We start from the raw sequence: 16,719 nt of genomic DNA, 5'->3' as shown, positions 1-16,719 counted from the left end.
TGAATCCAATGACCGTAGGCTACTGGGAATGGTTCTTACTAGTCCACACGGCAAGAACTGTTACTGGTCAGCCCTGGTGCTTTGGTGTGGCTTGATGACAATGCCACCGCGCTGGCTTTTACAGCGACACAGCTGGTCATCTCTCCCTGCCGGTTGCTCTCCTGAAGAGCTGTGGAGAGGGGCAGGTTTTGTACAGGTCGGGCAAGCAGGTGGCCACTGGTTAAGGCAAGCGCAGCTGTGAGGGCCTCATCAACAGAGTGATCCCTGAAGGACTTGGGCCTCACTTGAAGCAGGTGTGTGGCCACAACAGCGCCTTCCAGCTCTGCTCTCCATTGGGGGCTACTCCCCACAGCACACGGCTGTGGGACAGTAATTCCCGAAGCTTCCTGGATCCATACACCAAACCCTCAGCCATAGAAGGGAAGTATGTTTTATTAATAGATAATTTTTATTTTTATAATAATATAATATTTTATAAATATAATTTTATAATATATATTTTTATAATTTAAATGAATTTTTTTAAAAGATATTTTCTTGACTTGAGCCTGAAAAAGAAATCATGAGGTAAGAAGAGGTGTTGCAGTTTGATTCTTTCCAACCCAGCTTTGCCAGGTTTCTGCAGCCTAGACATGCGACAGTCAGGGACCCTGGGGACAAGTCCCTGTGCACTTGGAAAACTCCCCGCTGCCTGCTGGCCATCAGGACTTTCCTGGCGGAGCAAGGCACCAGCTAAGAAGCAAGCCTAGTCCAGGGCAAGCCAGTCTTCAACAAGTCGGACCCCAGTACCGCACTTTCACCGACTTTTTCCCCTCATGAGAATACTAAAAACCATGCCCAGGGGTGGAGAGTTAGCCAAGCAGCAGGGCCTGTGAGCCCGCTGAAGTTCCTTTAAAAAATATTCCACCTGACCTCTCTTGGAGAGTAGGCCTGAGCGTTCTTTCCTTTGTACTGCCCCCCACCCCCATGCTGGGGCATGAGCCCCAAGAAAGCTTTGCCTATGCTTTTACATTTGGGGTCTAGTCTCATCTCTACCACCGAGGGGTCGAAGGACCAGAGTCAGGTAACATTTGCTGACCATGAACAGACAGGACCCAGCAGAACTGGGGCTGCCAGACTCCGCGACCTCTACCCGTGACTCAGGGGTGGCCGGGACCTCTTTGTTCTAGAGTCATGGGGACTGGGGGCTCCAGCTTCCTTTTGTCCTCACGGACCATCCCATCCCTCAAGCAACTGTCTTTGTCCATTCCTTCTCTCAGATTTTTCTTTTCCGTCTCATGTTAGTGCTCTTTGTTTGGTCCCCTTGTCTTCTTTCTTGAACCAAGGGCAATGGCTCAGTGTGCGGACTGCACCAGAGCTCCCCCCTCGGAGGGGGGCGGGGCCCTGCAGATCCTGCAGGTCGGGGCTGAAGCCACCCATGGGATTTGGCAGAGTCTGAGTCTCCCACTGGAGCAAGCGCTGGTTCTTTGCTTTGCATCAGGTCCCTTTGGCAAAAGGGACTCCATCTTAGGTCCCTTACAAATTACTTTGGTAGATTCTAGTCAGGACTGACCAACCTGGTAAGAGGCTAGAGTCCCTCTTTGGAGGGGTTAGAGTCTGTGTTTGGGCTTATTTTTCTTTGTTCTCTCTTTTCTCTCACCACCGTTCTTCTCCGATTCCCGCCCAAAGTCCCTGTTCTGTAACCTTGTTTGAAAACCTCGTTGCTTTTGTTTTCTGTGTACTCATCTGGGGGAGAATAATTGTGGACTTGAATCTGCTGCACTTGAAATTAACTAAAAAGGAATATTCCAAACATAAAGAGTAAAGCCTTCCGGAGAGCCCATGAGACCAAAGCCATGCAGCTGCTCACATACTAGAAGCTTAAGTGAGGCCCACAACTGTCTGAAGGGTTCTTCGTCTCATGATCGGTAATGTTTTCTGTTAACCCTGCAGCAAACATTCCTTCCTTGCAAGCACTCTCTTCTTTGGGAGGACACAGTATCCTGGAAAGCTGTCCTCACTTGAGCTGAAATAAACAATTTTCCTTTCTCTTTTTTTAAAGAGTTTATCTATTTGACAGAGAGAGAGAGAGAGAGAACACAAGCAAGAGAAGCAGCAGAGGGAGAGGGAGAAGCAGACTCCCTGCTGAGCAGGGCGCCCAACATGGGGCTCAATGCCAGGACCCTGGGATCATGACCTGAGCTAAAAGCAGATGCTTAACTGACTGAGCCACCCAAGTGCCCCTTTTTCTTTTCATTTTTTTTTTTTTAAGAGTTTTTTCCTTTTGCATCAACCTTTCTAGGTCTATGGTTGGCTGACAGGATGTCGGAGCAGCAGGGCTGAGAGCCCCTGGGGGTTCTCCAGAACTCAGAGCTCAGGACCAGCACCCACCCTCTCTGGCCCTCTGACTTCCCAGCACCTCACGGATGTGTTGAAGAGAACTGATTAGCAAAACCCCTCAATTTGACTTGATGGCCCCGCTTTTATTTGGGCTGTTGGTGATTACTCTTAATGTTGTTTAGGTGGAAAAAATTTAAGGATAACCTGAATCTCAACCGGCCCAGATGGGGCTCTTTTGGCATGTCTAAATTAGTTTTCTTGCACAGAGAATTAGAAAAAGCTGCCTGTAACACACAACAACCCAAAACTATGAAGCTGTTTGGTGCAATCAGTGAAGCCCCCAACTTCTGGGGAGGAAGGGGTGCTCACAGACATACTCTGAGCTTCTTCTGGTTTATTTGTTTCTGTGGCTTTAGCTGTTTTTGCATAAAACCAGCATATTCTAATTGGAAAATAAATAATTAATTGGCCCACAAATTATGAGGCTATCTTGCAATTAGATTTGTTTTCATGAAAAAGGGGGTCCTTAGAAATAGAGTTTTTAATGCTTCCTCCACTAATATTACTGAGACAAAGGCTAGATTTTGTGTGCATCTTGTTTGTGTGTATACGTGTCCATATGTATGATAAATGTGAGATATTTTCTCTATGTCCAGCTGATAATTGCTAAAATTCATTTGTTAAGGAGCTCTCTGTAGTTGGTTTAAAGGCAAGCACTTGTAAATCCTGGGCATTTTCAAACTCAGAAAAAGAAAAACTAACTCAACTGGTTTTCAAGTTCACATGATCTAGGATGACATTCCCTATATCCAGGTCTTTATGTTACTCTGTAACAAAGATGTTTCACGGGAAAGGACCCAACTGATGGTCCACAGAAATAAAGAGGAACAGAAATCTCAGACACCTGACTCCCTTTCCAATCATCACAATAATGAGAAAAAGGAGGAGAAAGATAGGCTGCCACTTGGAAAACCTAAATCCAGCTCCCCAGGCACAAACACCGGAACTGATGCCTGACCAACCCCCTGCTCCCCACCCTCCTTCTGGGGCTGAAGGGCACCTGGAGAAAAACACCAGTCTTGCAGGTGGGGAGAGACAAGAGACTGAGATGGAGGAATGATGGTCCAGACTTTAAAATCTGTCTCTGGTCTTGTCGGTGGGTCCCCTTCCCTCCTGCCTCTCCTTCCTCCTCCTGTTGCTGCCCCCACCTCTGGGCCATTCAGGCATCTGGCTCCTGCACCATCCCTGGTGCTACCAGCACCACTGGCTCCTGCTCCTAGCCCCCTTGCTCTCTGGGAGAAAAGAGAGTGCCTCGCTGTTGGGCTACCTCTTCATGGCGGGACCAGAGCACTCCCAAGTCTGCAGGAAGGAGCCCAAGACCCCAGACTAAACCACCCACTTCAGATTTCCAGGCAAGAGCACCAAGTGACTGTGACAGTGGGGATCAAAGGGATTGACTTTTTAGTGGACACAGGTGCAGCAGATTCGGTTAATACCAAATTCAAGGTTGCTTAATTACCACAGACTTGTCTTGTGGAGGTATCAACAGCTTTCATTCTACCTGGATTTATTAAATTCATATGGTATCTGTTATAGTTTGTCAGCAAAAAATGACTTAAAATAATGTTTAAGATAATTGTTAAGAACAAGTAAATGAAAAGGTTTATAGCTTACAGAATCTTCGGTAATGTAAGACTTGAAAGCTTTGCTAGGTTAAATAATATATTGGGCTAAGTTCTTTGGATATCTGAGTCTTTTCCAAATAAGGCAAAATACTAAAAGGTCAATTATTTAAATATAGATTTATCTGCTTTTGGCCTATTACAGAAAAACTAAAGATAAATTTGGTCTTTTAGTAAATAAGTCTTATGCTATATTGAAAGAATATACGATAACAAAAAAGCACACATTTTTTAAAAATTATGAAGGTATCGTAAATTTCCAATCTAAAGAATTCTGGTGTAACAGTTCACAGTTGCTTACTACTTGGTTTTATTAGAAATTGCATTCTTCTAATTTAAAATTCTGATACATGTAATTGAGCCTGCCAGAAATAGGAAAACCAGTCCGTATGTAGGAAATATGTTTGAAAAGGTGTAAGGAATGAAAAAATATTTTTGTTGAGGGAAGAAAGTAATTTTTTCCTAAAATGACATTAGTTATTTAGAGAGAGAAGGCTTAGGACAAAATCTGAATGAAAAAGAAAGTTGTAAACGTTTATAGGGAATCTTTGGAAAAGAATTTTATATGTGGTCAGGACTAAGATTAGAATAGATGCATTTTATAAGTACACTAGTATACAAATAAAACTTTTTTTTCTGTTAAAGAGACAAGATTTTCTTGCATTGCTGGTCTGCTCTTGATAAGAAATTACAAAGTTTTTTTTTCTGAATGTGTTTTTATCATATATTTGATCACTTAAGAAAACAAAATCTCGGTATTAAAGGAGCTAAGTTTTGTTAACTACTGCATAATCCTATGTATTTGCCTCCGGAATCTTTTTCACCTTAGTTAAATAATTAAATATGAAGATCTATAATAATCTATGATTGTATTGAGGCACGTGCTTTAGAAGTTTCTGAGGTTTTTAACAAGCTTCTAAGCAAAGCAATTCAAATTCTAAGCAAAGTCTTTTTGACTCATTGGACTTATTTGGTATGTTAGGTGACAAGGTAAGCTTACCAAACAAATGATTATAAACTTTCTTAGGTTATACCGTGGGTCAATGCTATAACTGTTTTAGAAATTATATGAATATATGTCCTGGTAAAAGGTTATGACTTTACATTCCAATTATTAAAGTGTGTGTCAGAAATAACTGGATTTCCTTGCCAACTACATGATAAGGAATTCTGATCAGATCTTTAACCATGTCCATTTTTGAGTCTTTTGTCATTTACAGTTATTGTTTTGATGCTCTTACAAAATGTGTTTCAACCTCAAAGAGATTCATGATAAGAACTTTTGACAAGTACAGGTTTTTGATACCCTTAACATCATGAAACCAAACTGGGTAAGAATTTCTGGAACTGCTGGAAAAAATTACTAATGTGGAACTAAATAAATTGAAAAAGATGATTATAGTTTTTATGACTATCTGAAACAATGTTGGTTCTCTAATGTTGCTCTTCCAGATTTAAGGAAACGTGTTATCTTATGATATCTGTGACTTATAGAAATTTGATAAAATATTACTTTCTGAACAATTTGAGGCATTTGTTTTCTCCCCTCCTGAACCCTTCAGAATTCAGAAACTCGCAGTGAGCATTCTTTCATGGCAATTGTAATTGCTTATATAAGTTCATTAGGAATCTGTTCTCCTTGTAACAGGACACCATTGGAAACATTGGTTATATTACCAAGGCTTCGACCAGAATGTCATATTTGAGAGAGTCATGCATAGACTCAGAAATGACCAGATAACTTCAAGGAACTAAGTTTGACTTTATGGAACTGAAGGAGCCCCTTTGAATTGTTGGCCTGGTTCCTTGCTTATAGAGTTCCCAGTTGAGTAACTGGGAACTTCACCCCCTGAGTAAAGGGGGTCACTTCTTGGGATGCAGGAACCTAAGGATCTATTGGAAAACTTAAGAAAAAATCACCCAAATCTACAGGTATTGCAGGCAAATCTAATGACAAGTATCTGGCTTGGCTTCTGGCCTCAAGAGGCTATTAAAAAAGTTCAACCTAAAATCCCTTACAAAAGTCCCAGCAATGCAGATTTAAGAGAACTTACATGGTCAATCCCTATTCTTGTTGTACTTACATAAATAATTAGGTGAAGTTTGTTAAAATTATTTTACAAATAAATTTGTCTTCATCTGGCTATGTTTGATGAAAATGAGGGTGATTTTAGAGAGAAAATTGTGTTTCAATAACATGCCCTTTGTGCACGTTAGATTCTAGTTCTGATTATTTATCTTTTAAGTGTTTGTCATTTGCCTATATGACTGGGCTGGATCCAGAATTACTCTGGTTTCCTCAAATATCTGGCTAAGTCTCTCCAAACTAGGGCTTTCAGTCTTCTTGCATTTTCTTGTCTTGGGCTCATTAAGGAGTAAAACTGTCCTTTTTCCTGAAGTTCTGCAGACAGGACCAGAGTTAGAAAACTTGAAGTAAATTCCAGAGGAATTGTCAGGGTAGCTCATGTACAGACAATTCTCATGTCTGTTGCTCTAGGGGCCCCTCAGAAGATCATGGGAGAATTTGAACTACAAATCAGAGAAATCTGTCAGATCACTGTGGCCTGCCCCTGCTCTAAGGGTCCTCTGAGGCTTGACTTCTAGAAATCTTCTCCCTGGCAGCAGTCAGGACTTGGACCCTGGGTTTATAATTTGCTCCAACCATCAACTTGTGTTTCCTTTTGTTTTCACAGAAATACCTCTTATTAACTACCTGACTGCTTGCTGAACACAGAAGAGCCTATGCTGTTATTAACAAAATCCATCCTGCCTATATAAATAACAAGAAGCACTGAAGTAAATACAAAAAGACCTTATGAGCAGGTATCCTGTCTGCACCAGTACAACCAAAGGACAGATCCTAACTCTATCTGGTCAACAGTCAAAAGTGCCCTCCCCAATCCCTCTTGGTTTTGTTGTTGTTGCTGTTTGTTTGTTTCTGGTTTTTTGTTTTTGTTTTTGTTTTCCCTTTCCTGGGATGATTGGTGGCTATTATTTTTGGTCCCCATCTGTTAACCTGTTAGTAAAGTTTGTGTCTTCCAAGTTCCAACAATTCCAAGTCAAGCTAATGGTGGCAGGAGGATTCCAACCTCTGCTACTACAGGAAGACCCGAGGCCCTCTGAGTGCATGGAACAGTGAGCGTGAGATTTTCCTACCTCCAGGGGAGGAGAGGGACAGAGCCCCCACTCAGCAGGAAGCAGTTTCAGAAGATGAGACATGTAGCCCCTTCTCTTTGAGATTAAGGAGGACGAAACCTCTCAGGGGGGAAATGAGACAGTCAGGGACCTTGGGAACCAGAACCTGTGCACCTGGACAACTCCTTGCCGCTAGCTGGCTCTCATTACTCGGCTCGCAGAACTCACAGTGACTGTGAACACTCTCCTTGCAGAGCAGAGCACCAGCTAAGGAGCAAGCCCAGTCTGCACCAGGACGGACCCCAGCATTGAAACTTCATGGACTTTTTCTCTCATTAGAATACTGAAAATCATGCCCAGGGTGGAGAGTTAGCCAAGCAGCAGGGCTTGTGAGTACTCAGGAGCTACTGAACTCCCACCCCATCTCTCCCTGCCTACAGGGCACTCCTTTCTCACTGAAGTTCCTTTAAAAAATATTCCACCTGACCTGTCCTTGGAGAGCAGGCCTGAGGGTTCTTTCCTTCATGCTTCTCATCTACTCTTTCCTGGTGCTGGGGCATGAACCCCAAGAAAGCCTCGCCTGTGCTTCTACATTTGGGGTCTAGTCTCGTCTCTACCACTGCTGGGTCTATGGACCCGAGTCTGGTAATTGACAGGCTTGCTCATATCACTTTCTGTTCTGCTAAGACAGTTACTGTGATACTATTCAAGTTCCCAATTCTAAAAATGATATTTCTATTCTATATTGCCTATAACCATAGAATCCATTTGATTCTGAAACACTTCCTGGAACTCTGATTCTCACGCCGGATCGTTTAAGTCATGGCCCACTGTCTTCTCTGCACCAAGAATCCACTTAACCCTTTCTCACCCTTTGTGTGAAATCAGGCCTTTCACTGTGAGAGCCAATCTCTGTTGATTTGCAAAATATACAAGATCATATATTTGCAAAATATATGATCTTGTAACATATATGTTATTGCATTATTGCCTCCTCGCATGTGCTGTTGTAACACTTTTTTTTTTTTTTTTTCAAAGTGTTCCACCTATATTATGATTTGGGTTATTTTCAGAGCCGAGTTTGAAATTCCTTGCTACTCTATGTCTGAAATGACTAAGCGTGCAATTTCATTCTTTGGCATTTTGTTTGTTACTTTGTTACCTCAAAATCCTGTTTGTTCTGATCTTAACTACTTTAAAAACAGCCTAAGGGAGGTACTTTACATCTTTCTCTTTGGTTTAGTAAATGATCAGTCTGGCTTTTCTGTAGCATAGTCAGTGAAGCAAAGAGAAAGATTTCATATCACTTCACACTTTTTCCTAGGAAAATTACATGTTATTTTATTCTGATATAAAGTGCTGTGCTTTTCTGTGTCTTTATGTTATTAATATAAAAAAATGGCCACAGCTGAAAATCTTAGGCTATGATTTATTTATAGCATAATATTCAATTCACAATTAAACGCTAACCTGTAATTGAATCCAAGGATTCATTCTGCTGATACACTGAATAAAAGATCGTAAGTAAAGTGGTGCATAAATAGGAACAGAACAGAGATTAATAACCACCAATATTTATTATGGGATGATTCATTATGAATAATTAGAATGAAATGATTAGCATGATAAAAGCAACTCCTTAAAAAGGATGCAAGATATTTAAGAAAGAGTTCCATCTTGCTGTGGTAGAGAAAGTATTGTGTTCTGTAATTGCAGCAGAAAGGAAGATTGAAAGGTAATACGAACATACTTTTAAAATATTATGAAGTGTATTTCTAGATGATTTAAGTTGTAATATCCACTAAGATGCTAATATGGTCCTGCCAGTAAGTTTGTTTATAAAAAAGGAAGTAAAATATACAATTAAAATTCATCTTGGATCAACTGAAATAATGGCATAAAGGTAAGAAAGGAATGTCCTCCTTCGATTCTATTGATTTCCGCCCTCATCTTTACATCTGAAGACGTATATAATGCTCCAGAGCATATTTCTCAAGTTATTCTCCGTTCCTTTTCTTCTCAACTTGACCTTTATAAGCTCATAATAAAATAAGCACAAGAAGGAAGAAAACACTAAGGGACTTAATTGGTAGAAACAGCAATACAACAGATTTAAAGTACTTTGGGAATTGTAGCAAAAATATACACAATATATACTCTGTATAAAGATTTGAAATAATTAAAATAGAATTAAAAAGAAGCAAGCAAAAGAGTGACCACCAAGATGTCCAGGCAGCTTTAAAAAAATTACAAATGAGAATCCTAAAAATGAACAACGTAACTATTAAAATTATTTTATTTTTTGGAGATTTTATGTATCTGAGAAGAGAGAGAGCATGAGTGAGGGTGGGATTGTGAGCAGAGGGAGAGGGACAAGGAGACTCTGCTGAGCAGACAGCCCAACGTGGGGCTCGATCCCAGGACCCTGGGACCATAACCCGAGCCAAAGGCAGAGGCTTTAACGGACTCAGAGACTCAGGCACTCCTAATTATTAAAAGCTCAAAGAGGCATTTAAATAAATGATTAGTTACTGAAAAAGGAACCTGGGCATGTAGATCTGAATAACAACAGAGTAGGGCAGGGAAGGAGAGAAATAGAAACTCCGAAGGAGAGGCTAAGATACCTGGACGGTAAGGGAACGGAAGAAACGCTATGTGTTTCTTCGGAGTTTCAAAAAAGGGCCATAGAGGAAAGGGGGAGCGGTAATAGGGGAAGACCCAAGATGGAGAAATTTCCAGAACTGACAAAAAATGTCATTCTGCTGGCAAGCAATCACAATGTATATAACAAGGTCCATGAAATGAATGTGTGTCTACGGCATTCCAGGGCCAGAGTGGCAGACGGAAGATGGACGGAGGGTTCTTGACAGCAGACAGTGAGGGGACGGGGATGATCTTCAAGAGAATGACAACAGGAGATTCTTGGAGGAAATAAAGTAACACGGGAGAAAAATGTTAGCATGTATTTATCTCCTTATCTAGGGAATAACAATTGGGCTAAATAGTAAAATTTGTTTCATTTTTCTTTCAGAAGAAATACAGGGACCATTTTTACAGAAATAAACACCCAAAGTACTTTTGGAAGAGCAAAAAAAGAAAAAAAAAGAGAAAAGAAAAAAAAAGAATAAAGAAAAAAAAGAATAGAAAAAAGAAAAACAAAGACTGCCTTCATTCTCTTGATATTCATTATGTTTATCTGCCAATTCTGAAACCACAGGAATTTAGATGCCCCACTTATAATTGACCCATGAACGGTTATCTTTCCATAGAAAATAAATGGTGCCTTGTTTGAAGAAAATAATACCAGATTTACCAAATTTTGTGTTCAGGAAGTATTATAATTCCATCGTTGAAGCTCTCAGGAATCAGTCACCTAGAGGAATATGCATATACTCTGAGAAGCACCGCTCAGCTCAGCAGTAAAGGGCTGCTCTCTGCCCCTGGGGACTCACCTCCCCTTCTGTAGACTGCAAATGCAGCTCCTTCCTGCAGGTGGCCTTGAAGTCTCCGGCAGCCGCGCTCAACTGCACCCCTCGTGGAGCTTCCATGATCAAGGACCTGGTGGGTGATTCAAGCCTAAGAGCAAAACAAAAGAGTCCTTCATAGTAAAAAGAAAAACAAATTATGATGGACTGAAAGATAATAACATTAGTAACCAAAACAACTGAACAGGTAGAACAGGTAGGCATAAATAAAAATCCCTGCCATTTCAAAAAAAAAGCCAAAATGAGTTTTAGAATCATTTTTGATTGCCTTATCTATCTTTTGGCTCTTTGTGAAACTTTTCATTTGCTAGCATCAATTATTTATTCTCATTTGTTTAGTGATTTAATAAGAATTTCTTATGCTATTTCCTTTCACGATGCAAAGGAAAAGTAGGTCGTGATAAGCTTACTTGTTTAAATGTTTTATAAATTTTCAAAATTAATGATGGAGTTTTAATAAATACATTTGTACCAACTTAGCATGTAACTATCTCTCAATAAAGAGTCTTGCAAAGAAGTGAGAGGTTTAATGAAAATCATTAATATTGTGAACTTTCAAGAGTTTCACAGTCAAAATTTCATAGACCTGAAAATTTTCAAACTACTCACTATACTTTGAGAAATTAATTAAAATGCAGAAATAAGCCATTTCCTACATCAGCTGACTTCTACTGGCCCAGGAAAAGGTCCACAGAATGAATGGCATTAGCCTGAGAGAGAACAAGTAAATGAGGGGTGATATATCAGCTCAAGTATGATTAAAGATTGACTGCATAAATTATGAGGAGAAAAAAAAGCCACCACAGCTGTTTTAGATCATTGTGCCTGCAAAAAAGCTAGTTGGGAGGCAGTTTCAAAATTATCTTTAATTATAAAACTAGAGAAAAGGACAAAAGAAGACAGAACATGAAAGCTAGAACACGGTGGTAAAAAAGCCCAAGTGTGAGCAGAGGAATGAACGCCAGGTCGGTCTTTCTGGATAAACGCTCTGTTCTGAGGCACTGACTGGGCGTGGTTCCTTGGCCCACACGACTTTAGGACAAGAGTTCCCTCAGGCTCATATCCACCATTATCCAGAGCAACTGGTTTCCTCTGAGACAAGAGATCTAGAGTTATTTTGCAGGGAAAATCACATCAAATAGTTTGAACTCTGAAGATAAGCTCTCTCTCAGTAGGGAAGTTGAACTTAAAGACTTTAAAGTAATATTGAAGGAGTAGAGCTAGCATTTAGAAGAAGTAAATTCGACATTTTCAATGTTTTTTTCACTCACCAAAGCAACTTTGAAACTTTCATCTCTATGGGCCTCTTGGACATCTTTATAAAATCCCTGGAGGGTTCAGATTTTGAATATATATATATATATATATATATATATATTTTTTTTTTTTTAAAGAAATGTTCGTATTTTTCCAGAAAAATAAAAATCATGTTTCCAGGCGCCTGGGTGGCTCAGTGGGTTAAAGCCTCTAACTTTGGCTCAGGTCATGATCTCAGGGTCCTGGGATCGAGCCCCACATCGGGCTCCCTGCTCAGAGGGGAGCCTGCTTCCTCCTCTCTCTCTCTCTCTCTCTCTCTCTGCCTGCCTGCTTGTGATCTCTGTCAAATAAATACATTAAAAAAAAAAATCTAAAAAAAAAATCATGTTTCCACACATTTGAAAACTTGAAAATAACATAATTATATTTTTTTCACTCATAATCTTCACACTTTGCACATAAAATCTACATTTCTGTTAAACTGTATATTTTATAATTGATTTCTCCTAATACATCTCCCAATACAGACTATCTTGAGTCATGTATCTGTGACCACTACTACTGTCATTGGTTAATTATCTATAACATTAAATGTAATTACACAAGTTTGGATACGAGGAACCATTCAAACATAAGTCAGACAGGTACTTAATTAAAATGAATTAATATTCTAAAACAGATTATGAATCTGACATTCAAGCAAACACAACTCAATGAACTTAGAAGTGGGAGAAAAAGCATGCTTACTTTATCAAATAATTGATATGGTTTAGTCTGTTTCCGAGGATAGGGGCTGAGGTTCTTACTCATATATATTTGATAGTAAGATGTCCATATTAAATGTGCTCATTTTTTTTTCCAATTTATTTATTTTCAGAAAAACAGTATTCATTATTTTTTCACCATGTGCTCATGTTTTTGAATCATACTTCTACTGTGTTTGATATTTGGTACTATGGTGTTAAATCCGTTAAGTCTTTCTGGGCTTTTGATTTTTTCCATTCTTGTCTTTATTAATTATTTAATCAGAAAATGTTTATTATATTCATCTTCATTTTAGACCTCAGGTCTCCATTGCCAGCATAGCCACAGAGGATAGTACTCTGCTAACACCGTCTTAGAGGATCTCTATTCAAAGAGGCAGTAATGACGGAGATGAGAGATGGGTTCAAGAAGGTTAGCTAGCAGCAATGTAACTCAGTAGCAACATCTCTAAATTGAAAATTATAATGCTTGCTTATGAGGTCATAAGATATGTCTTAGGAGAATTAAGAGAGATAAATATGTGGTGGTGTAGTATTTTGAGATACTGATGGAATTTCCTTCCTTGTCCCATTTCCCTGAAGTTCTGCCATTCACTAAATAGTATCTTTTGCCCCAAACAGCAGAAGATGGAGCAGAGAAGTTGATAAAGAACTCTTCTAAGTTTCCTAATCTAATAGACATTTTGAGCTGAAAAAAACCTTGCCACTTAGTGTGTTGAAAATGATTCAGCACATGAAAAAAAATCGGAAGGAAACCAAAGTCAGTGAGAGCTTGTTGTGTACTTTGACCTGTTGGAGAACTGTTTTCTTGATTCAGAGGATAGAGATTTGGATGGGAAATCAACAGAATTGGTTTCAAATCGTTCTCTGTGTTCTGCTACCTGAGGTCAAGTCCTATGATGTAGGGCCTTTATTCTTTAGGTGTTAGAAGTCTCAGAAGAGCACTGATGTCTCAGGGTGACTGAGGGCAAGAGACCAAAGGTGGTGGTGGTCACCTGCAGTGAAGGAGGAATAAGGGGAGAGAAGAATGAGAACCTCTTGGCAAATTCCAGGTTGGGTCCTGAGGCTCTCAATGACCAAATGTCATCCCCAAAGCTCTGGCACAGTGCAAACCCCTTGGTACAGTGACGGAACCCCAGGGACAAAGAAGAGAACTGAATAGACTGAGACCCAATTCCTGGTATCAGTGCACTGGGAGTCAAACCTGTGTGTGTGTATGTGTGTATGTGTGTGTATGTGTATGTATATACACACTTAATAATTTATATAATTTCTGTGTATGTAAAGCTGATGAAAGAATACATAAAAACATTTGAAAAGTTGTAGCAATTTTATAGTATTGTTAAATCCTTCAAGTTATGAAGTGATTAAGAATGAATTAAACAGGTTTCAACTGTATGCTTTGTTAATCTTGATAAAACTAGTGTGGTAATCATTAAGATATAATACAAACCTTATTTCCACAACTATATGGTCAATTAATTTTCAACAAAGCGAGAAAGACTATTCAATGGGGGAAAAGACAGTCTCTTCAAGTCATTTGTATGGATTATTTCATAATCATCCCACCAATACTGAGAAATGCGTACTCCATCTGTATTTTACTTAGGAAGTAGCTGAATCTCAGTGTGGTTGAGTCCATAATTAGGATTAGGTAGCTGAGGCAAAGATCTCAGAATATCCAAAACTGCCTTGAAAAAGAACAATAATGTTATACTATATGTTGGCTAACTGAACATAATATACATGCATACATATACATACATACATACATAGGCATTCCAGGCATTCAAAAAAAAAAAAAAACAACTTTGAAGTATTTTAAGCATGTCAAGAAAAGCTATAATAAGGAAGACAGTTGCTGGCCTGGCACAAGAATAATGAATAGATCAATAGAATAACATAGAGACCCTAGAAATAGACTTTAACAAGTACGGTCATCTGATTTTTGACAAAGGCAGTAAACTGATCCAATGAGAAAAAGCAAAGTATTTTCAACAGTGCTGGAATCTCTGTATGGACAGAACGAACTTCAATCTATACCATCCACTTCTATTAAAAGTAAAAGCTAAAACATTAGGCTTTTATTTTTTTAATCATTTTTTAGGGTTTATTTATTTTAGAGAGAGAGAAAGAGAGAGCGTGCATGCAAGTGTGGGGAAGGGCAGGAGGAGAGAATCCTCAAGCAGGCTCCCTGCTGAGCTGGGCATCCATCCCCAGGCTCCATCCCAGGACCCTGAGATCAGGACCTGAGATCAGGAGCCCAAACCCAGAGTCGGATGACTAGCTGGGCATTCTCTAAAGCTACCCGAGTGTCTCTAAGAGATAAAGCTTCTAAAGGAAAATATTTTGGTGACTTGGGAGTAGATAAAACTTTCTTAGGCCACAAAAAGGAATAACAAGTAAATATTTTAAAACATAAATAAGATATCTTCGAGATGAAAAGCTACCTCTCAAAATCCGTCTATAAAACGAATATACCATAGACTGGGAGACAATATCCACAAAATACAGATGTTACCAAGGACTGGTGCCAGGGTATATAAATAATCCTCCGGTTCAAAGATAAAAATACAAACAACGGAATTAAAATATGGACAAAACATCTGAACAAACACTTCACTAACATGGATGGTTGTTCCATATACACATGAAAAAGTCACTAATGTCACTATTCATCAAGTATTGGCAAATCAAAGACACTGAGTACCACTAAACACCCACCAGAGTGGCTCAACCGAATAAGAATGCTAACACTGAATATTGGGGAAAATATGTAGCTACTGAAATACTCATTCATTTTTAGCAGAAAATAATGTAATTACTTTGAAAAGCTCTAACATTTTCATATAAAAGTTAATACATGCCAGCTATGTCCCAAGTGTCTACCAATTATGAAAACGCAAAAGTAAAATATTGTGTGTTCATACCATGGAATAGTAAGCAGCAATAAAGCAGAAAGAACTACTGATACAGACAACAACACAGAGGGCTCTCAAAAACATGTGGAGTCAAAGAAATCTTGCAAAGAAGAGTACATACTGTAAATGAATTTGTATTTAGTCCTAAATCTATCTAATCTAATCCAGGGTGAAAAAGGTGAGAGAAAATATTGCTTCTGGTGGGCAGTGGGGGGGATTTACTGGGAGGGGCATAAGGGAACTCTCTGGGTAATGATAATGAAATGTCTTTTTTTTTTTTTTAAGATTTTATTTTTTTATTTATTTGAGAGAGAGAGAGAGTAGCGGGGAAGAGCAGAGGAAGAGGGACAAACAGACTCTACACTAAGCTCAGAGCCCAACACAGGGCTCGGTTTCAGGACCTGAAGTGAAACCAAGAATCAAATATTTAACCAACGGAGTCACCCAGGTGCCCGATGATAATGTTTTATATTGTGACAGGAATTTGGGTTACACAGGTGTATGCATTTGTCAAAACTCGGGAAATACACCCTTAATTTTTGTGACTGTCACTGCATAATTATTTTACAGTAAAAGAAAAGAAATTTAGTTGTCTTGAATAGTAGTTAATGATATGCATGCCAAAGCGAATAGGCAAAGTGTATAGATTTATAAAATGCACATGCAAATGCAGAAAAACATAAGATATACTGGCAGATGGCTAGTGGAATGTGTACATGTATGATTGAAGACATACAGAAGAATGATGATGGAGGAATCTAGCTCGGGGTACAAACGTGGTCACTATAACATGCTTTCAACATTGAGTACGTTTGAGAATTTCCACAATAAGACAAGGGGAAAGATGTGGTCTCAGATCTTAAAGGAACATCCATTTAGTTCATTTTTGGTTAAAATTTCTAAAACATTATGCTATGGAGATCCAAATAGGAAAACTGTTAACTGATGCTAATGTTTGACTGTCATTGACTATTAAAATTCAATGAAGAATTCTAATGACATGCAGGGATGCTTTTAAGATGTATTTAATTCCTGTTGCTAAATTGCCATATTAATATAAATGCGATATCACTCAATGTCTGCATTTTACAGTTATTTCAGGGAAAGGGATATCTAAAAAGAGCATCTGATGTTATTTAAAAATTTAAAAATTTGA

General features: G+C 39.1%; 1 protein-coding gene across 1 annotated transcript in view; it reads right to left on the bottom strand.

Moving 5' to 3' along the window:
* SGCZ (sarcoglycan zeta) overlaps positions 1–16,719 on the bottom strand; it is a 212,996-nt gene that overhangs the window by 5,619 nt on the left and 190,658 nt on the right. Inside the window, exon 6 of the mRNA XM_044225527.1 lies at positions 10,589–10,712. Within this exon, the coding sequence (XP_044081462.1) occupies positions 10,589–10,712 (124 nt within the window). The remainder of the gene's footprint in view (positions 1–10,588; positions 10,713–16,719) is intronic.

This window comes from Neovison vison, chromosome 11, assembly GCF_020171115.1.
Source record: "Neovison vison isolate M4711 chromosome 11, ASM_NN_V1, whole genome shotgun sequence".
In the NCBI taxonomy this organism is placed as follows: Eukaryota; Metazoa; Chordata; class Mammalia; order Carnivora; family Mustelidae; genus Neogale; species Neogale vison.
The sequence above is the reverse complement of the archived record's forward strand: the minus strand, read 5'-3'. Positions and strand labels throughout refer to the sequence as shown.